This window comes from Manis javanica, chromosome 3 (assembly GCF_040802235.1).
Source record: "Manis javanica isolate MJ-LG chromosome 3, MJ_LKY, whole genome shotgun sequence".
Classification (NCBI taxonomy): domain Eukaryota; kingdom Metazoa; phylum Chordata; class Mammalia; order Pholidota; family Manidae; genus Manis; species Manis javanica.
The window spans coordinates 67025039-67048224 of record NC_133158.1 but is presented as its reverse complement, the minus strand read 5'-3'; the positions used below and the strand labels follow the sequence as shown (position 1 = coordinate 67048224).

The window sequence follows — 23186 nt, the reverse complement described above, 5'->3', positions numbered from 1 at the left end:
TGACTTGCCAGTCTTAGAGGCAGGACGCCTGCCAAACTGCCCCTGACAATGTGAACATGTCACATTTGAATGCGGAGTGTTCTAGAGAAATCAACTTCTGATCAGTTGGCCATTTGTCATACATGAGAGTAGGTTCAAATCATTTTAGAGCATTTAAATTTCACCTGTTATTTTAAAGTCTTGGAAGTCAGACTTAAATATTCTGTAGTATATTTCAGGAAAATCATTATATATGAACATAGGCCTGCCCCTAATATTTGTGGAGCCCAAGGCAAGGTTGTAAATAAAAGCCCACATATCATATGTATATAAATATTAAAGTCATAAAGCAGACTAAGAAGCTATTAAATTTGAAGGAAAGAAGGAAGGAAGAAAAAAGGAAGGAAGAAAGTGTTGGGAAAATGTCATATACATGGAATGATGTCATTGTCAGGGGCAATGAGATCTATATATCATCCTGAGCCAAAAAGAAGGGGGTAGGTGTCTGAGATTTCAAAGGAAAAGGGAAGCAATTCACAGGAATATGAAAAGAGGAAATGTATCATAAACAGATATGTAATAGTAGTAACCATTAATACATAAGGAGCTTTTAATATATTTATACCTGTGTACCATGCAATTGTGCAATGCTGAATTAGTTTACCTTTTTTACAGAGGAGAAATTTAATGTATTATATTATGATCATGTAACAGTCTGTCAGGGTCCCAACAGGAGAAAGACATCACACACAAAGACTCAGCAGGATTGATTCACAAAGGACTGGCAGATAAGCACTCTAGGCTCACTCTCACTGCCAGCCTCCCTGGGCATGGTGCGGGACAGAGAGGTGCACGGAAGGACACACGGAAGACAGCTGGGTTAGAGATTAACTGCATGTCTTCAATGTCTATACCCAGGGAGTCTTCCCCCAGTAGTTAACAGATTTATCAGAGTCCAAAGGAAAATTTGCCATTCCATTGTGAGAATGGTTGCACCTAAATTTAGTCCAAAGGCAAAAAATTGGGTTAGGGGACAGTGGTTCAGGCAACAACAAGCTCTGCCCATTTTGTGAGCTCCCTTTGCCTTCTCGAATGATGTATTCCTTTCTCTTTGGCCTCAGGCCACACCTGCAAATAAACATGACACAGGGAAGGCAGCACTGATGAGGCAGAGCAACTCGTAAGTCAGACAGAAAACCATAGAGCTAACATGCCCAGACCACTGCTTTGCAGCCAGAGTCCCAGACAAGGACCACAGGGACGGATTGTACAGAGGATGGATTGCCAACTACATGAGATGCTCAGAAGTACACAGAAAAGTCTGACTCACTCTTTGAGCAACAGTTAACTTCTGAATGTTTGAGACAGGCAGAAAGAGTCTGTGCTTTATAATGAACAAACATTACTTTTATGATCAGGAAACAAAATTAAAATCACCTATTTTGAGTGAAAAATAAAATGACCATAAGTTTACCTGTTTGGCTACTTTCTCTCACATCCGTTTTTTCTCATTTCTTCTCTGCTTCCCACTGATTCAGATGTGTCTGACACAGGTAACGTTCTGCCACCCTCCCCAGGGGTCTAGATTGCTTTCTTGACAAGCGACCTGCCTGGCTGTCCTGCCAGCTCTGTTCCCTGCATGGCCCTTCCGGGTGGGGCAGGACAGTGTGAGGGGGGTGCCGCGGCAGCTCAGAGGCAAGAATGCACCCCAGCCCAGCCTGTGGTGTGCATCTTCGGGGCTACTGCATGCACATACCCCTCCCTCCCACCCCCCTCACTATAGTGAGTCCAGGGACTGCTGGTCAGATTGACCCCAGGGGTAGCCTTGAAGAGGAGTGGCATTCAAAGCAGAGCCGGGGCCCACCCACGCTGAAATGCTTGCTTTGGGCAGACCCCAGTGTGACCTACAGAAAGACAGACCCCTCCCTGAAAAGTCGGGGTGCATTTAACACTTAAAAGACGCACACTCATATCATTCTTCTGAAGGATTACATTTTAAAAATCTTTCCTGTTCTTTTCTCCCCATCTTACCTAACATCCCTTTGATTGTGTTTCAGTACAATCTTAGGCTTGCTGGACATGCTTGGGAGACTCCACTATCTCTTGGTTCAATTCTGACTGACTTATAACCACAGTGAGAAATACAGTTCGAATTTTTATAAGCTCCCATCCTCTAGAGAGAGCAGATGCCTTAAGGTGGATTGAAGGGTCCCATGATATCTCTTCTCTAAAGGAAACACCAGTGGAGAAAACTATCAACAGAAGGAAAAGTAAATGAAGGAGCCCATAGAAGGGCTGCTGGCACCCAGATTATGTGCAAACGCGTGTTACTTGTGCCCATCCTCTTGACACCTTCTGTAAACATTTACTTCCGTTAAAGTAAACATCTTTTGCTGACCTATTAGGTGCAACGCACCATTTTTATGAGTTGAAGATGGCATCATCCTGGCTGGCCTCAAAAGTTGGGGCCATATGGGAGCATTTTGTATCACCTCGACTAAGCCTGCTTACCGTGTATTGTGTCATCAGCAGATCTGGGGATCTTCCGGCGTGCCGCCGCGGTGCTCTACACGGACTGCATCCGGCAGTGCAGCCGGCCTCTGTACGGGGTACGTGTGGCTCCCGAGTTCCTTGGCTCTCTCCCAGAGAGAAGGGGACAGTAGGAGGGGCAGGCTCGGGGCAGGCACTCAGGCTCCCTGAATCTAGAAGGCCAGATGGCCCAAAGTGGCTGAGGTCCAGGAAGAGGGAAGACGCACGGTATTTACTCTTCTCACTCATAAAAAGCAAGCTGGGGCAGTTCCGTTTTTGTACATGAACTATTGCTAGTATATAAAGAAGAAAAAATACCTGTACACAAAACTATTAAGCAATGATCGTTGCTGTGGGGCAGGATCGAGACAGGATGTCCCTGTATATAATCATTCAAAGAGGGATCACTTTGTGATCACTTGTGAGAGTGAAAGGGTTGCCATTAATAATTATGCCAGGACTAATTATTAATCTCTGCAGGCATTTGCCAGGACTGTCCTGAGCAAACTGGGACATGAGGTCACCCCAAATTGCTGTCATTAGGAACTCCCACTTTCCACATTTTTATACATTTGACTTTTAAGATTTTTACAATGAGCAAGAATATATTTTCACTACTGTAATTATCACTTCATAGTAGAAATACAAGTTTTAAAAATTATCCATTATAGTTTTCAGTATATTATACATTTCTACACTGAGCAGAGGGGTCAGGACCTTGGTCCCAGCTGTATCTTGGCTCATTGGCCATAACCTTGGGGAGGCTACACACCTCCTCTGAGCCACTGCCCAGCTGTCCCATGGTGCAGTCAGAGCTGGCAGACAGGCATTCCCTGAGTACCTACCCCTAGTTTATCATCAGAAGGATCTTCACGTAAAGGGATGCGGGAATCTTTTAGCTCTCTGGAGCTGAGGCAGGAACAACAGGCACTAAAAATTGAGGGAATTGAGGCTGGAGGGATTATTCATATGAAAACTTAAAAACCCCTTAGGACCTGTAAGTACTTTGAGTTAAGCATGCCTTTGCTTTGAACCATGAGGAGCCATTAATGTTTTTGTTTGTCTGTTTACATTACTTGACACAGGCATTCTTTTAACAGACTATTTTTTTAAAGCAGGTTTTTAGGTTTATCGTTTTTTTAGGTTCACAGAAACATTGAACAGAAAATACAGAAATTTCCGACATACCCCTGCCCCACCATATGGGGCCTTCTGCCTTAGCAACAGGCCCACCAGAACAGGGCATTTGTTACAGCCCATGAACCTACACTAACATATCCTAATGACTCAAAGTCCATAGTTTACATTGCAGCTCATTTTTGGTGTTGTATATTCTGTGGGTTTTGACAAATGTTTAATGACATGGGTTCACCATTACAGCATCATACAGAGCAGTTTCTGCCCTGAAGATGCCCTGTGCTCCACCACCCACACCTCCCTAACCTTAGCACCCTGATCTTTTTCTTGTCTACATAGTCCTGCCTTTTCAGAATGTCATATACTTGGAATAATAGAATATTGAGCAGCTCAGACTGGCTCCTTTCACTTAATAATATGAACTTAAGGCGTCTCCATGTATTTTCATAGCTTGATAGCTCATTTCTTTTTAACATTGAACAATACTCCATTGTTTGGATGTACTACGTTTTACTTACCTGTTCCCCTACTGAAGGACATCTTGGGTGCTTTCAAGTTTTGACAATTATGAATAAAGCTGCTATAAAAATGTGTGTGCCAGTTGTATGTGGGCATACCCAACTCCTTTGGGTAAATACCAAGGGGCATGATTGCCAGATCCTGTGGTAAAATTGTTTTGTTTTCTAAGAAACTGCCGAAGTGCCTTCCAAAGTGGCTGCAACCTTTCGCGTTCCCATCAGCAGTGACCGAGAGTCCCTGTTGCTCCACATCCTTGCTGCCGTTTGGTGCTGTCAATGTTTGGGCCATTCTGATAGGGGAATTAATTTTTTTTAATGAAGATACCACCTCAAGGTGGGATGGGTCACCCACAAAGACAGAAAATCACTACTTTAAATAGTAGATGAATGGCCATGTAAATTAAAGTATGATCAGATAGCACCTAAAAGTTTTCAGTTGTATGTAAAGGAACAGGACCAGGTTGTAAATTAATCTCTATGACAGTAATTTTGCTTTGAGATGGACTTTTGTCTCCATTTTCGCCCTTACCAATAACTTTAATGTTAAGGCCATGTGTTTACAGACCAGGAGCTGAGGTGTGGCAGGGCCTCTGGAGCTGGAGTAATGGGTAGAAAACCAGCTCCTTAATAGCTGAGTCCCAAGAGCTGCTTTAGAGCCCACTGCACAACACAACCCAGGGAAACAGTCCTTGGTTACATAACACAGGAGAAGAATTCTCCAACGCCTAAGGCATCAGCACACACCACCAACCTCCCCACTGGGAAGTAGGCCCTGCCTGCTGGCTGCCCCAAACACTGGCTGCAAACAGCAAGCGCCCTGCTTTACTGCCAAGCTTTTCTCTTGGAGAGATGAAGTCATGTCTGTTTGCTTTCAGAGGCATGGCCATTCAGTCCTCATAAAAGATTCACAGTGTCCAACTGTAAACACAGCTCTAATGTTAGAAACATAGAAAAAGTTTTCACCAAGGCAACTGTTTTCCCATAATTGATGCTTCCCCTCTAGAAGGCTAAAAGAAAAGCAATATGTGCAGCCTCTCATTTGATATTTTCTTTCCTCCTTTCAGGACAGAATGGTGTTGCTCATCCTGGGGAACCTGGTTAACTGGTCCTTGTAAGTAGTCATAGAAAAACATGTTTTTCTCTTCATTAATGTCTGTAACATTGTGGTTTAGCTTTCCTTTGCTGATATTAAGGAAAGTGTAGGATTGTGCTTGCCCTAGGGACTTAAATAAAAGTATTTCTTCTCCTGCAAAGAATGCACTGGGAAGCCCTGTGTACCAATAATGGCCTCTCTTAAAGCACTGGATTCAACACATTGATTAATTGAGTTCATTTGCTTAAGAACAGAAACATCAAATTTGTTTTATCTACGTGGATAGATGATTGATGACATAGATAGATAATAGATAGATGATAGATAGATATTATGCCAGTAGTTGCAAAAATGCAAAATAGTTTAAAATTCTTTTGTAGAACTTTCCCTAAGGATTACCCAATAGGCATTTCTCTTTTTACTGTGTGTGTGTGTGTGTGTGTGTGTGTGTGTGTGTGTGTGTAAGCAAGTCTCTTTCCTGCCTATTTCTTTCCCTGTAGGCCTCATTCTTCCTAGTCCACCTATATCATTCTTCTTTTGCTTTTCCCTCATTATCATCTTGGCCTTTTTTTAATCAAATGGCCTCAAAAAAGAACAGTACAGCAGACATCTATTTTTGCTAGGTGTAACAGTTTTATGCAACCTATTCTCAACTTAAAAACTTGAATGAGATATTTTATTAATGCTCCCCAAAATAAGTAAGTTTAGCTGCTTTTATTAGTGGCTTTTAGCTAATGTGCTCCTCTGGGTCAGTATTCTTTGGTAGAAAGATGACTCCTTACTCCTGCACCCATTAAAGACAAAAGGAATGAAAAAAGAGGAGCACCTTCAGGGGAAGCTAGAATCTAGTCACAGAAAGTCACATCTTCTTTGGGGGCCATATTCTTCTGGAAGAAACCCAGGATGTTGCCACCCCAGGGATTACCTCAGGGTAAGGTCCTTGGCTGTGAAGGGCCCTCCTTTACTTGGGGACAGCTAGAGATGGGTGATCATTGACACTGGTCACCTGCAGTGCTCTTTTTGACTTCCCTTTGGGGGCAGACCCCACAGTTCTGACCCTGTGAGACAGGGTGCAGAGTGCTGGTTGGATAAAAGCGATCAACTGCCTCATAAGAAGCAACTGATGACTGTGTTCCCAGCACTCGCACCACCTGGCTTGTCCCTGCCCCTCATAACCAAATCCAAACCCACAAGCTGCTTGCAGGACAAGGCGAGCAGCCTCTCTCTTCTCAGGTGCTCTGTGGGACACCACACCGAGGGCTGCAGGGATGAATGAGGTGGGATGACACACTAATGCTACGATCACCCAGTAGGGGGTTACCACCTCCTCAGTTTCTCCACCCTCAGTTTCCCATGGACATTGTAAGACATGGTGTGATCTAATGTGGACCTTGGATGCTATTTTTAAAGGAATCACACTCATATAGTCTTGAAAAGGAATAACGTGGTGTGTGCGTGTGTGTATTCAAACACAGAGAGAGATGTATGTATGTATATGTATGTGCACACATACACAGATGCACACACACATGCACACACTGAATGAGAAAAGAATGATGTGGCAAATGTGGCAAAGTGCTAATAATGATGAATCTGAGTGAATCTATGCAGAAGGAATTCCCTGTATTACATAGAGCAAAGCCCATTGGAATACAAAATAAACAAAAAGAGAGTTCATTAAGAATAGCTTTACATTTAAAATACTTAGGAATAAACTTTGAGAGATGTGAGGAATCTTTCTACAGAAAATACAGTCACCTAATTAGGAGAAATAAAGGAAAACTTAGATTAATGAAGAGAGATGTCATGCCCAGGGTAGGAAGATTAACTGTTGTAAAGATATTAGTTCTCAAGTTAATGTATAAATTTATAATTAGAATTGGAATTAAGTTAATAGGATTTTATTCTGAAATTTATTTGCAAACTTAAGCAAAATTTTCAAAGGTCTCTGCCAAAACAGATTAGCAGAAGGAAGGAAGAGCAGAGGTGTATAGTGACTAGCCCAGCATTATCCAGTAGAACTTTCTGGAATCATGTAAACGTTCTACACTGTACCATCCATCCAATATGGTACCTATTAGCCGCATGCACTTAGTGAGCACTGTGTGTCTGGTGTGACTGAGGAATTCAATTTTCAATTTTATGTAATTTTAATAACTTAAGTAGCCACTGGTGGCTACCATATTGGGTAGTGCAAGCTAGTCTAAACAGATAATCTAACATATTATAAAACAATAAAAATTGTTGGAGCCACTGTGGAAAGGAGTATGGAAGTTCCTCAAAAAACTAAAAATAGAGATACAATATGACCCAGTAATTCCACTTCTAGGTATTTACCCAAGGAAAACAAAATCCCTGATTCAAAAAAATATATGCACCCCTATGTTTATTGCTGCATTATTTACATAGCCAAGATATGGAAACAACCTAAGTGTCCATCAATAGATGAGTGGATAATGATGTGGTACATATACACAATGGGATATTACTCAACCATAAAAAGGAAAGAAATCCTTCCATTTGTGACAACATGGATGGAACTAGAGGGTATTATGCTAAGGGAAATAAGCCAGGCGGAGAAAGACAAATGCCATATGATTTCACTTATTTGTGGAATATAAACAAAACAAAACAAAATGAACAAAACAGCAGTAGACTCACAGACACTGAGAAGTGACTGGTGGTTACTACAGGAGAGGGGTTGGGGTGGGTGGGTGGTTAAAGGGCATAAAGGAGCACAAAGTTTTCAATCACAATACAAGCTGGTCACGGAGATGGCAGTACAGCATGGAGAATATGGCCAGTGATTCTGTAACATCTTCCTATGTTGAGAGATAATAACTGCATTAGTGGTGTGAGGATTTAATAATATGTGTAACTGTTGAACAACTGAGTTGTATACTGAAAACCAATATAAAATTGTATATCGATGATACTTCAATAAAAAAAGAACTTAAAAAAAAGTTAGTGAATGAAAATGGAAAAGACAGAAAGCCGTATATATATATTTGTGTGTTTATTTAAAAGCTTTTCAAAACAAAGAAATAAAGGGATATATAATAGTTTTGTTATAACAACAGAAATTTGGAACACCCCAACCAAATTAAGACTACACCCCAACCAAAATAAACATTAGTATTAATTTAAAAACCATAGACAAGCTGGCAAAAATTTGATAATGTGTGTAAAGAAGCCAATTATTGAGATAATTCTACTAATCTAGTCTGCTGAATTAATCTTAAATGCAAAAAAAGAAGCAAAATATGTCTGAAGTTACTCGTTGTTGGGGTCTTCATGACAATACTGGAAACCTGCAGGGCAGAAGGAAAACTCTATTTCAACCAGAGAGGAAAGATAATTTCTATAGTGTATCCATGTCTGGGAACCTTACAATCATTAAAAATGAAAGTTCCAAGGGAGACATAATAAATTAAGTCACATATTAAAGTGTTTTTTACACCCCCCCTCCCCACTAAATCCCCCAAATGGGGATGGGGAATGGAAAAGCCAGTAATGTTACAAATCCATCCTCATGGCTACAAAGTATCTCCTCCCTGTGCTCAGTGCCCTCTTTGGACTGATCTATCGACCCCGGGACTTTGCTTCCTACATGCTGGGCATCTTCATCTGCAACCTGCTGCTCTACCTGGCCTTTTACATCATCATGAAGGTAAGCGTGGCGCTGGCAGCTGGGCAGTGCCTCAGGCCCACACTGCTGTGCATGCCGCCTGGCAGCACCTGTTTCTCGCCAACAGCTTCGGAGCTCTGAGAAGGTTCTTCCCATCCCACTCTTCTGCATCGTGGCCACTGCTGTGGTGTGGGCTGCCGCCCTGTATTTTTTCTTCCAGAATCTCAGCAGCTGGGAGGTAAGAGGAGAGTTTTCTTTTCCAAGAAGAGGTTCTCTTGTCTTTCCTTTTTGACCTACTTACCTCCCTCTCTTCATGGGTGTGTTGATGTTTATCTTTTTTATATTCTCTAAACAGTATGTTTTTACTATCTATACCTAATGCTCAGCTCAGTAAATGGCATGTTGCCATCATTACCAGGTAAATTGTAAACTCTACACACACTAGAGATTTGAGCATCGTTATGTGTTGTATTATGATCCTTATCCCAGTGGATGTTGAATGCGAGCAAAATCCTTGAGTATTGTAGCTGTCCACTTTTCCCATAATTACCATCTGTAAACAAATATATAGGTGCAGGTATTTATAAATCCATTTCATAGATAGGAAAGCTGAGGCCTAGGAAATTAGTGATAATATGTGACACAGAATAGGGAGGAGGGCTCAGCTCTCCATCACCACAATCAATTTTAGACTTAACCCTCAGAAAAAACCTGCCCCCATTAGCAGTCTCTCCCCATTTCTCCCTAACCCCTTAGCCCCAGGCAACCACTAATTTACATTTTATCGCTCTAGATCTGCCTGTTCTGGACATTTCAGATAAATGAAATCATACAATATATGCCTCTGAGTCTGACTTATCCATTCATCCATGTTGTAGCATTTATCAATACTTCATGTCTTTTTATTGCTGAATAATATTCCATTGTGTGGATATACTACAATTTATCTATCACTGGTCGATGGACATTTAGGTTGTTCCCACTTTTTGGTTCTTATAAATGATGCCTCTGTGAACATTTGTACACAAGATTTTGTGTGGATGAATATTTTCTTGGAAGCTAACTTATTGAGCCAGGCATCTAGTAGCATTTTTGTAGCTTTCTGGATGCTCAGAGCTCTGAATCAAAAGTTGAACTGTGGGAATGCACGCCCACATTCCGCCTCACCTTCCTCCAGGGGACCCCAGCCGAATCCCGAGAGAAGAACCGGGAGTGTATCCTGCTTCATTTCTTTGATGATCATGACATCTGGCACTTCCTCTCTGCCACTGCCCTCTTTTTCTCATTCTTGGTGAGTTTATAATATCTTCTTGTTAATTTCTTCTCTCTCACATCCTGTATTTTTTCCCTTCCCCTCTTCCTTACACAGTCTTTTGTATTTCTAATTTCCCTTTATCCAATTCCTCATTGTAATTCAATGTACACATTTTTTTTCACATTGTAGTCTTCAGATATTTATTTCCCTTTAGCTGTTGCTCTTCAATATTTTAAGACAAAGAGCAACAACATGATTTTCCATAATTTGCACCAGGGTTGGACTGAATTGGTTATGAGACTTCACATGCATGGGACTCCCCCCCAAATTCCCATACCATTAAGTTATTCTTCCCTGTGCTCTGCTCACATGCCTCCTCCTCTTCCAGTCTCAGTGAATATCCTACAATTATTTTACAAATTCCTGGAGTCGCTCAGGATAGCAGCCAGGCCTCTTGCCTTCTAAGCAATCTGTTCCAAATCTCTCCCATAGTCCCTCCATTTTTTTTTTTTTTTTTTTGGCCCAAACATCTTCCCAGAAGCCAGGCACGTTGGAATAACCCAGGGTGATAACTCCTGGCATCCTTTCATCCTGGTTTTGAATTTTCCAAATTAGAAGTCCAGGGTGGCTATACACGGCTTCAGTTGGCAGCTAACGCTACTGGTTCTTCTGGGCTCCCAACACTGCCCTCTATAGGCAGCCTGTGTGGCCCTATAACCTCGAGTGGAGCAGGGATACCCCCTAGTGGCCAGTTTGGGAAGTTTAACCAATCCCTTTAAACATCGTCCCTTAGGACTTTATTTTTGATAAGTCACCTTCATTAGAAAGAAAGAGACCAGAGAAGTGGAGTCAAGGGTTCCGTGTGGAGAGAGTGGTGGTAGAAGGGCACTGAAAATGGAAGAGGAGGGTACATTGTGTGTACAGCAATATTCTATTAATAAGACTTCATTTCCTTTAGTTTTCAACCCAAATGTCCCTTCTAAAAAGGGCTTCCCTGGCCACCTTACGAAAATATTTTTCCCTCTTCCCATCCCATACTTCCCATGTTCCCTCCATAGTTTAATTTTTGTCCTTAGTACATATTCTAACATACCAAATGTACTAATGAATTGGCTTCATGTCTGAAGCCCTCTCTCAACTGTAAGCTCCAGGAGGGAAGGTCGCTGTCTCATTCATTCCAAGCTGTATCTCTAGCATTTAGGAGAGCACATGATAGACTTCTGACAAATATTTGAATTACTTAGCAACTGAACTATGTAATTACAGCAAGTGCCTGTAAGAGCAGGGCATTGCAGAAAGCTGCGAACGCCGCAGGAGACAGGAAGACAAGGGGGCTGTGGTTTCAGTCCGTGTGAGTCCGAGAGGGGAAGGAACGGGAGAGAAAATGACTGGGAGCGCGCATTCCTTTCATTTCTCTGCCCCTCTCGTGCCAGGTTTTGTTGACCCTGGATGATGACCTGGACGTGGTTCGGAGGGACCAGATCCCCGTCTTCTGAGGCTCCAACTCTAAGAGCGGGCGAGGTAGAGATCTATCTTGGTGCTGTTTCATGAAAAATACCGGGACTGCCGCAAAGTCACCACTGCCAACTGTTCCACTCACCCGCTGGCGCGAGGGCTCTGCTACCTTCACGGGGAAGGAGGAGCTGGAGGGAGGTTCAAACCTGCCAGAGGGAGGCAGAAGGGAAGGCGCGGCCGCGCGCAGAGGCTAGCCGTGAGAGTCGGGAGACACCCAGCCCTTTCTCTTCGCAACTCCGAGCTACACAGGGACAAAAGCTGCCTCCAAATCAACTTGCTCCCTCGGGACCCGTCTGATCCTCGCCTGACGTCCGCCGGCAATGGCAAATGAGGCTGCACTCTGTCCAGCTGCCTCCATGCCTAGAAAGGCCAGCAGCTCAGGTTTCCTGCCCAGAAACTTTACGTGGGCCCCTTTGCACCATGCCAACATCTAGACATCCCAAAGCACCAGTCCACTTCCCCAATGCCCTGGGATGAGGGAGTTCCTCAGAGTCTGGTAGGGGGGTGGCCTCAAGGTCCCACCCACCTGGGGTAGATGCTTTAGAAGCACCAATTAGTCTCCTCCTCGGAAGGAATGATGGGTGCTTCCCCCAGGTTCCCTACTCCATTAGAAGGACCCTGGACTGGGCGTTGTCACACACTCCCCCCAACAGGTAACTGGCTCTGGGAGCAGGCTCGGCAGCTTGCCTCTTCCTTAGTGTCTTTGCCTCACTGCTCTGTGTCAATCCCCTAACTCAGGCTCTGCCTTCTTGGGAAGGTCCTGTTACCCCACAGACCAGCTCCAAGGTGGAAGAGGAAACAGGAAAAACTCTTCTAGCGGCAGGAGGAGCAAAAGAAATGACCAACAGTGCTAAGAGACAGGTGACATAGCATCAAGCAAACAGACCTCACCTGAAGGACTTGGGCTCTGGGAGCAAAGTCAGCAAAGGCACAGGTGTTTCCTCCTGCCTGCAGTTCAAACAGCTCAATTCTGTGCCCACATCACTACTAGTGAAGATATAAGTGCCCTAACCAGGAGCACCGCACTAGGAGTCCCCTGCCACCAGCCAAGCCCCTCACCTGTCACTTCATGCACGTCAGGGGCTCCACACTTTCTCCCTGCTGTTCTCTAGAAGTAACTCTCAGAGGGAATGCATTTTGCTCTTTCTCTCTAGTTACAAAGAGCACAGCTGATTTAGGATTGTCTCCCAGTTGCACCTGGTTCTCATTCTCTCCCCAGTAAGGCGTTGAACAACTCAGCATCCCTCTCCACGTTCACGCTGTCTGACAGCTTGGACCTGAGAGGCCCCACTGTGGCCAAGCCTCGTTACCTGGGGTCTGATGTAGTGGGAAAACAAACATAAAAATGGGCACACCAGTGTATATTTGTCTGTGAAACTGAAGTCACTTCTCACCTCTGCTGTCTTGATCATTCATTAGAGAAATCAACCAGGCATTCCTTTTTTTAAAAAAAATGTATTACTTTGTCTCTAAAATAGTTGCATAATGTTCAAGACCACATTTTGGAATTTTGAATAGCAAACTTTCACTGATTTTAAAAACACAAAGAGGATTTTAATGAAACATTTTGTGATTTTTTTTTCTCTAAAATGCCCCAGGTTTGTCATTGATCTTCTGTTTTTCCACATTCCTTAAAAAAGGCCACTCACCAAATGATTGTGTCCGTCTAACATCTAAAACCAATTTTGCATTGGTTTAATGGTGGCCAAATTGACTGAATTCTTTTATTTTAATGTGCTTATGGTTTCAAATCCGAAAAAGATCCACTAAGGAAATACAAATTGTCTGTTCACATGACATTGTGGCCTGAAGTGAATGCTTTGTAAGACACATTACCTGTTCAGTAGCTTGTTTGGGAAATAGGTCCTTGGAAATGGGAGAGGCCCTGTCTTGAGAAGGATGGATCCATCTGCCGTATTCTTGGCCATTTTCTCATGACATCTGTACTATAAACACACATTGTGCTCAGTTTTGGTCTCTGCAGCAGGACTAAAACCCAGACCTGCTTCATAAATATCAATCCCAAATGTACTTGTTGCTAATTCTTTCTGTAGTGCTGATCTCGTGGTTGGAGGACACAAGGAAGTTGTCCAACTGCATCCGAGGGGTTAATGGGAATCCTGGAGTGGGGGGCACCTAGAATCCCTCATAGCTGGCTGGTCCCTCTTCCAGGTGTCATACAATGCCTATGGGTCTTTTGCCTGAGCTCACGGACTTCTTCAAAAGAGAAGGGAAAGTACCTCTGAAAGCGAGTTCAGCAGGAAGGTAACGAGAAGAAAACACACTCTGAAGAGGCTCTTGGCAAAGCAGCACACAAGTAATAAGAGGAGTTCAGCTGGATCAGGACAGAGATGTGGCGGCCAGAGGCGCAAACTGTGCATATAAAAAATGACCTCTTCACACCTCTGATGAATGTTGTGGAGGCAGCCCCACCTGTTGACGCTGGATGGTTGAGGGATTAGCCGGGTTTTATTTTAGCAGCAGGAGAAGCTAGTGGAAAACCAGTCTATCTGGGGAAGGGACTTTCCATGACTGAAGGAGATCACTGAGCCAGCCCATGGGGCAGACAGTGGCAGCTGCTTCCTTTGTAGCTCCAAGCAGCCACCAGAATGTTCTGTGGGGTCGCAAAATGCATGTGTCAATAAATCAAGTAATGCCCAAATGTTTCTCATTCTGAGAGGTAGTCTCCGTGTAAAACTTGTGTGAAAGAGGGAGACACAAAGATAAACATTCTTCATAGAAAGAACAGTAGAGTCTGAGAAACATCCTTGAGTCAGTCTTGAGTCCAATATGTTTACCTGCTTGCTGTGTGACCTTGAGCAAGTTGCTGGAGCTCTCTGATCCTCACCTACCCCATTTACTTGACAGTACGTGAGGATGACAAAAGTGGAAATGTGCAGAGCCCAGGAGTGGTGGAGGCACAGAAAAGACCCTCACCCCACACCTCTAGACCCTCACAGGGTGGCAAGGCAGGGGCATCTCTCTCCTCCAGGGGTCTCCACTGAAGCCAGCTCTTCTTCCTGTCCTCATTTCCAGGATGCCTATGGGTCTTTTGCCTGAGCTCACAGCCTCCACCCTCGGAAATACTGCCCAGAGTTATCAAACCTCCGGCCCAGCCCCAGCTGCCCTTTATTGTTGCCCTTCACTGCCTCTAGCCCCTTAATACTCATTTCCACTCAGATGAGAAATTGCTCCCAAAGCGAGGGCCAGGTGGAAAATCCGACTGTGTGTTAGGTCACACCTCATTACTGCCATCTCTGCCCTGGGAATCTCGAAGAAAACTTAGATTTTCTCCTCTCTCCAAGAGCAATTACTACCACCGGTCAGGGAAAGCCACGTGCAAACGTTCGCCCCACCCTCCGCACCCTAGTCACCAATGTTCTGTAAGGAAGCAGGGATGCTCAGCCCCCTGGAGAGGCACTTCAGCCTATGGGGAACAAAACAAGCTCCAGGAGGACACACGAGAAAGTCACCCAGGTTTTGAGATGACTCTGAGGTCCCTGGTGAAACTGAGAAACATTAGGAATAAAGATAGGATTTGCCTCTGCCAGAAGCAATGTAAACCCTGGTTTACCTGACTCCACCCAGGTTGTAGTCATCTTTTTGTTTTGCTGTTAATGCTGTTTGGTGGAGACAAGGTACATTTGTGTGACTGAGCTTTCTTGTCTCCTCAGTATGAAAGCACCATTGTCAACAGGGTTAAGTGCCTGCAAAATCTTAGGCCTTAACACCCACGAATTCAAATAAGCTTGGCAAGAGTCACTGATCAGCCCTCACCATGGAGTTTCTAAGGGCCGTAGGACTGGTTTCACCAGGACAGGACAGAGCTGAAAAAAGGGACCCCTACTCTGTGAGCCCCAGGGGGGTACTTTTTACATCACATGACTTTCCTCAGTGTGGTCTTGCTATTTTTACTGAAATGTGAAGACTAAGTGGCTACCTCATCCACACACAACTACCCTTCACTTCCCTGATCTTAGGGAAATGGAGCTCTGCCCTCTTTCTAAATATCTCCAGATAAGGAGATTTTATAATTTTCCCTGAACTTTAAAGTTTTTTAAGTTCTTTGGCTCTATCCTACATCCTTTCCATTGCCTTGAAGTTCCTGTCATCTCAGACTTACCCACTTCATTGGAGATGAGTAATAGCTAACCACTGTACTTTAACATAGTGTAGCCTTGAAGTCATATCACATTTCAGTCAAGCACTAAATAAAGTCTAGGTGTCTCATTTCTTGTTCAACATTATAGTTATAGCTTGGAAAACAAGAGATTTAAACAGTGAAAGATTTTCAAGTCAGGACAAGAGGAATCTGACCTATAACCCCACTACAGCTAGCTCCTGGTCCCCTAATTTACTCTAATTTTTGACATTCTTCATGGACTCAAAGTCATTTAAACAGAAGAGTATCCAAAATAATTCAAAAGCTCTCTATTTCAGGGTGCTATAATATTGCCACCACAGAAAGGAGGTTGGTTTGTGTTTTATGATTTGTATTATGTTGCTAATCCCAGCCTTTCCCACAGCTCAGCAGCCAGTCCTCGGCAGGCCCCTTTGAGGGAGGAAACAAATTCAGGTCTGGGGCTCACTCTGCTTCTCTCTCAGTGTGGGACACGTGGCAAGGTAACCTGTTTTAGGGGCCCCATTTACCCTTTGTCTTCTCCTTCCTCACCATTTCTCTGTTCCCTTACATAGAATCAGAACTCTGCTGCAGCCAGTTGTCAATCAAGAAGCATTTGGGCCAGGCACTGTGAGAATGGGCACAGCCATGGGCAAAATGCCCATAGTCCTTCTGTCATGCCATCTACAGTCCAAAATGGGAGATGGATATGAAACAAAGGACTACAGTTTGTTCATCATAAGTGGGAAAGAGCTCCAAGAAGAGAATGGCCTTATAAGAGTTATTAGGTGCAGAACAGAAAAAAAGTCCAAATAATAATCAGTAATTTTTATCCCCAGATGTGAAGCCCTAAGTTGCATCTCTCTGACAACAAAATGGCCAGGAAAAATATTTGGTAGGTCTCTAGAAGAAACCCCTTTAGGGAAGCAAAGGTTTTCTCCATGTGTGGCTCCCAGTTCAATTACACAAAGAAATAAAATAATGAGAGGAGAACCTGGCTCAGTACCTGAAAGGAGGCTGCTCTCAGGGATGTGTGACTTTGAAGGAATAGTATTGCCAAGCTTGCCCCAAATATGAGACTTTCAAATTGACTTCTGGGTGTTAGAATCAAGTAATAATGAGGTGGATGGAGCATTAAGGAGAAGAAAACTGAGAGGGAAGAAATGGGTAAACCTGGAAAACTGCCCTGAGATCCAGCTGCAGGTCAGACCAGGCAGTAGTGTTTTCCGAAAGCAGAAGAGAACAGATGAGATTTTAGGCTGAACCGTCCCTGGAATCTCTGACTGTGGAAGGTGGCTTCAAGCAGGAGGGTGAGGTGCGATTTGACTGGGACCCGCCGGGGAAGCCAGCTGCTGCTTTGAGGCGTGGAAGCTGAAGGGTGGGCGAGGAGGAGGAGAAAGTCCTTTGCTCCTAGGAGCGCAGGGCAAGTGTGATGCAGAGAGCCGGGGGAATGCGTGCGAGTCTGTAAACAGAGGCAACGGAAGGCAGAGGGAGAAAGTTTTCATGCGGTGCATTTGTGGCTCTGGTTTTGTTTCTTTGTTTTCAGGCAGCCGGAAAGCAAACTGAAGGAGAGCCTGGGCCTGCTGAGCTGAAACCACGGAGGTGGGCAGTATTTTAACTATTATGTTTGCACTAACAGGGAAGCAGGCAACCTGTTGGCCTCACACCTGCCCTGTCATGCCCAAAGGAGAATTGTGTCCTTCCCAGATGAAAGGGCAAAAGTTACAAAAATAGCAAGATGCTCTGAACGGACCACCCCAAGTTTTTCTTTCATAAGAAAAACAAAAATCTATGTTTTAATTTCAGCAGAGAACAGAGCTCTAGAGAGAAAGAGATCCTTCTTCATCCATCCTTGAAGAACCAGAAGAGCTCCAGCTCCCTAATGCTTAGGCACTCACCAGCCCCTCCCCGTGGAGCACGGGCCTAAGGTTCCCCATTGGGACTTTTTAGTGGAATTTTCCTACTGGAAATTACTGCCCTCAGTTCCCATCTCTAACTCCTAGAACATTAAAATTGGCAGAACTGATCATTAAAACAGCAAACTTTTGCCATCAGGCATTCTGTTAAGAGTTTTACGCATACTACCAGATGTAATCCTGAACCCCTCCCCATGAAATCAGTATTATTACTATTACCCCAATATTCCAGATGGAGAAACTGAAATTTAGCAAAGCCACTCACTGTTCACTATGAATGGTGAAGAAATGAGTGGTGCAGAAACCTGGGTTAATAGTCAGAAATTACTAGGTTAGCTAACAAGAAGAAACAGAGGACAGGTTGTGTTGCAATGAAGGTTCAACTTTTATTGGTGCGTATCTATGTATGCAAAATACACAGCCTGGAATTACGTAACTCGCAAATGTATTAACAAAAAGGAAACGTTTTTCCGAACTTCAAAAGACATGTGTCTGTTGTAGACCCAAGTAACCACAAAACCTACTGTGCTTTAGAAAAACCATCCAGTGAAAACTACAGCCCTGGATCATTTTGGCTGGAACACCTGGATTCATATGAGGACTGCTGCTTCAGTGTCTAAGCTTGTGAAGTTAAGAACCAAGGGGCTTTTTATAAACTTAATGATTGCCCTTGGCAAAGGGCTGTAGACTCAAAGATTCATTATAAAGTAAAATATATGTAGCAGAAGGTGTCAGGTTTCCACCGGGAGCCTGTTGGTTCAGAAACAAAATTAACAATGGCAAGAAAGTACAGGAATGTAATGGGGTTTTTTATTTCCTAAAAAAACATACAGAGACTCAAAAAAAAAAGTCAAGAGTCAAAAAGTCCCCCGAAGTTGCCTCTAAAACTCATCTATGCTGGTGCAATAGATAAGGTGGAATCTACAACTCCTGCCAGTGGCTATTTCATCTTCATCCTTGGTGGATGGGCCCTGCTCTCCCTTCTTATATGGAATGGTTCCATCCCTCCAAATTGACGCAGAGCAAGTACTGAACTGGGAAATCATAATCCTTCATTTGGGGTAAATGATAATGGTGATAAACGGTTCTAAATTTATCCAGAAATAAGACAAAAAAGCAATATGACTTGGTTTGAAATGTTGATATACTAACCACTTTTCTTCTATACTAAGCTCTCTGTTGGGCTTTTTCTTTTAATATTTAATGTGAATTTGCATGTCTGTCACTTAACAGCATTAAAAAAAATGGGATTTAACCTAATTGAAGCAGAAGTTCCCAGAAAACTTCCCTGAAGCAGTAAGTTCTCCACTACTACAAGCTGGCTACCACCTCTTTCCAAACCACAGATCTGAATGTGACTAAGCACTATGAGAAAACACCACCTAAACCAAACCTGCATAGCACAAATTTAGTTAAAAGCTAGATCTTCATATCTTCTGCAAAATTCGTAACTTACTTGGTCATGTGAAAAATGAAGTGCCACACTGATACTAGTTGACCAACCTACCTGACTTCTGAACTTATGTAGGCAGCGAATGAGTATTATCTCCTTAATTTCTCACAGAAAGAACAAACAGTCAAAGGACCTGAAGCCACTGACCAACAAAGTCTGTCCCAGTGGAGCCTTGCATCTCAGTCTCGTGTGCAGGGACGATGGAAATGAGGAAGGTCATGAAAAAGAACCGCCTCTTTACATTCAAATATTCCTGTGCAATTGTGCAAAAATATCTTCAAATATAAAACCTCATTTGTCCCTCACAACAACCTTGTGAGGTGGACAGGACAGATAATGTGTCAACAAATAAACTAAGATGCAGAGAAGTTGTATACCATTTGTCCAAAATCACACAGCTAGGTAATGGGAGCCAGATGCAAAACAGCACCTTTTTCTTCTTCCATAGAGTAAAATACCTTGTAGAATTCGCTGACTCAAGAAATTTATCAACAGAAAACCAACATCACTTCAGACTTTCATGGACAGTTTTTTCTTAACCTTTTTATTTAGGTATAAAATGTATTCAGTAACATACAAAATGTGCACTAATCTTAGGTGTACATAGATCAGTGAACTTTTACATATGTGTGTACACACATACACAACACCAATGTCACCACCACCCACATTAGGATACAAAGCATTCCCCGCATCCTCGTGCCTCTCCTGTGTGAATCCCCACCCCAGACATAATGGCTATTCTGACTCATCTCTTCATAGGTGAAGTTTGCCTATTCTTGAACTTCATATAAATGAAATTAGGCAGTGTACTCCTTTTTGTCTGGCTTCTTTCAGTCTATATGTCTGTGAGATTCATCTGTGTGTATCAGTAGCTTCATTTTGTGCATACATGATATTTAATTTATTCACTCTCCTATTGATGGAAGTTTGGGTTGTTTCCAGTTTGGGGCTGCTGTAAAGAAAGCTTCTATGAACATTCTTGGACATGTCTTTTGCTGAACTTAAAAACAAGCATTTTTCCAGGGTAAATAGGCAGTGCACTTTGGAATTGTTGTGTTGTAGGGTAGATCAGTCAGTCTCCTTCTAAAAGACACTGTCAACAGTTTTCCAACGTAGTTCTACCAATTTACACTCCCATCAGCACCCTATAATTATTCCACATCTTTGTCTGCACTTGGCATTTGTCAGTTCTTTCACTAAATTAGCCTTTCTGGGTGAGAGTGTAATGGTATCTCATTGCATTTTATTTTGCATTTTTCTGATAACTACGGATGTTGAGCACTTTTCATAGACTCCATTGGCCATAGATGTGAAGGATTTTTTCAGGTTCTTGGTCCATTTTTCAAATTGGCTTACAAATATTTTTCTTTAGATATTTAAATATTTACCATTCTCTAACATGATGAATAGAAATTATTTATTTTAAAAAGTCTAGTCGTTTTTTTACAGTTGTGATCAGATGCTATTGCTTATGGTTTCTTCTAGAACACTCATTCTCAAAGTTTTTAGCCTCAGGACCCATTTATACTCCTCAAGATTTTTGGGGATTGCAAAGAGTCTTTGAGTTATTTTTATCAATATTTATCATGTTAGAAATGAAAACAGAAAATTTACAAATATTTATTAATTCTCTTAAAGAGAATAAATTAATTACATGACACAAATAGCATTTTAAGAAAAGTAACTGTATTTCCTAAAACAAAAAAATGTGAAGTGTCGCAGCAACATTTTACATTTTCGTTCATCTATTTACTGTCTGGCTTAATAGAAGATACCTGGATTCTCATCCTGATTTCTGCCTACACTCTGCTGCACTGTGTGTTTTGCTTGAAGTATATGAAGAAAATCTAGCTTTATAGAAATATGTAGTTGGACAAGGGAGTAGTCTTTCTGGATAACTGTAAACATTCTCCTTTGATACTATACCGAAACTCAACAAATGGTAGATTCCCAAAGATTAGCAGCAATGTAGAATTTGAAACTGTGTTTTCATGTTGCATAATGTTAAAATCACTGGTCTATCTTGCAGTTTGAATGAATCTTTTTACCCACGCATGATTTTTTTGGTTCACTGAATTGTGCAAATCTTCTACACAGTTACACACTGAATTGTATAATTACTAGTTTTGTATATATATATGCATACACGTACACTATTCATTGATACCACCACTGATTTCACCAAAGACGTCTTCATGGGAACCTGTTAAGCTCACAGCAGTGGGCACAGTGATGGGTGCATTTCATTCATTTTCCTAGAAAATGTCTGCCAAATACCCAAGTCTAAATAAGCACAGATTTTACTCATTCTTTCAGCTAAAAATAGTACTCTGTGAAGACAGCCACTATTTCATTCCCTAACTCAAACACTAGTACCTTCCTTATGACAGCCACCGTACTCTGGTTTGCAGCTGAGTTCTTTGTTTCGTTTCCATGTGCTCACAGACTACTAGACATTAATGCAGTCTTTAAGAAGAATATTAAAAGGAAGTATGCTCCACAAAGGAATACTATTCAGCCATAAGAAAGAAACAAATCCTACCATTTGCAACAACATGGATGGAGCTGGAGGATATTATGCTCAGTGAAACAAGCCAGGTGGAGAAAGACAAGTGCCAAATGATTTCCCTCATTTGTGCAGTATAACAACAAAGCAAAATGGAAGGAAAAAACAGCAGCAGACTCACAGACTCCAAGAAAGTATTGGTGGTTACCAAAGAGGAGGGTTGTAGGAGGGTGGGTGGGGAGGGAGGGAGAAGGGGATGGAAGGGTATTATGTTTAGTACACATGGTGTCGGGGGTCACAGGGAAAACAGTGCAGCACAGAGAAGGCACATAGTGGATCTGTGGCATCTTACTACACTGATGGACAGTGACTGCATTGGGGTATGGGTGGGGACTTGATAATATGGGTAAATGTAGTAACCACATTGTTTTTTCATGTGAAACCTTCATAAGAGTGTTTATCACTAATACCTTAGTAAAAAATTTTTTTAAAAAGGAAGTATGCTCAAGAGTCAAGATTCATGAAGGACATTCTAAAGTGAAACTGGCTTTTTGTTTTTTACTGTGAGCTTATGATTAAGAATACAATGACTATTATCATAGTAGTGGTGCCACTGCATTGATTTGTACTAAAGTACCAGTTTTGCCCACCATTGCTTTTGCACCATCAATGCAAATGTCAGTACAGTGTTAGGCATGCTACATCTTAGTACTATCATAAATAATTTGACCTCACAGATTCTCTAAAAGGATCTCAGAGAACCCAAGGCATTCTGGGGACTACGTTTTAAGAGCCATTACTCTAGAAACTTTAGTGTCTGACCTTTTACAGTTAGGTCTATGATCCAACTCACATTAATTCTTGTGTATGGTGTGAGGTAAGGAGGTCTACAGGTTTTTTTCTCCTCCATGCTGATATTCAATTTAGTTCTACTGTCTGTCCTTATGCCAATATCACAGTGTTTTATTTCTTGGAGCTTTGTAGTAATTTAAAAAAAATTTTTTAGAGGCATAATTAACATATGACATTATTTTAGCTTCAGGTATACATTGCATGTATATATTGCAAAATGACATCTAGTTAACATCTGTCACCATATATAGTTACAAAAAAATTTTTTTCTTGTAAAGAAGACTTTTAAGATCTACTCTACTGTAGTAACTTTTGAAATCTGGTAGTTTAACTCTTCTTTGTTCTCAAGATAGTCTAGGCAATCCTAGGACTTTTGCATTTATATAATTATTATATTAAATATTATATAAATTTTAGAATCAGGTTGTCAATTTCCAATACCCCCTCAAAAAAATAAAAGAACACTGTAGTGATGTCAGTGGCAGTTGCATGAACCTATAGAAAAATTAGAGGAGAATGGACATCTTCATGACATTGTGTAGTTTCTGCATTTAGAAGCGTCTCCTTTAATTTCTCCCAGCAACGTTTTATAGTTTTTGGTAAGTAGCCTTATTTCTTGGTAACACACTGTCTGAGGACAGCAATAAAATGTTGCATAGATAGGTGATAATGACCATCCTTG

The 23186-nt window shown here is 42.2% G+C and overlaps 1 protein-coding gene across 9 annotated transcripts in view; it reads left to right on the top strand.

Moving 5' to 3' along the window:
- Nucleotides 1–13451, top strand: part of SIDT1 (SID1 transmembrane family member 1) — a 94946-nt gene extending 81495 nt beyond the window's left edge. For 7 of the 9 annotated variants that reach the window (XM_073231658.1, XM_073231657.1, XM_017655947.3 and 4 more), the window contains 7 exons: nucleotides 1518–1532; nucleotides 2512–2588; nucleotides 5228–5274; nucleotides 8821–8926; nucleotides 9012–9122; nucleotides 10062–10175; nucleotides 11573–13451. In XM_073231658.1, coding sequence (XP_073087759.1) covers nucleotides 1518–1532; nucleotides 2512–2588; nucleotides 5228–5274; nucleotides 8821–8926; nucleotides 9012–9122; nucleotides 10062–10175; nucleotides 11573–11635 — 533 coding nt within the window. In that variant the 3' untranslated portion in view covers nucleotides 11636–13451. Of the gene's footprint in view, nucleotides 1–1517; nucleotides 1533–2508; nucleotides 2589–5227; nucleotides 5275–8820; nucleotides 8927–9011; nucleotides 9123–10061; nucleotides 10176–11572 lie in introns of all 9 variants that reach the window. The other 2 variants (XM_037013113.2, XM_017655948.3) reach the window with 2 other exon arrangements.
- The last annotated feature ends 9735 nt before the right edge of the window (nucleotides 13452–23186 follow it).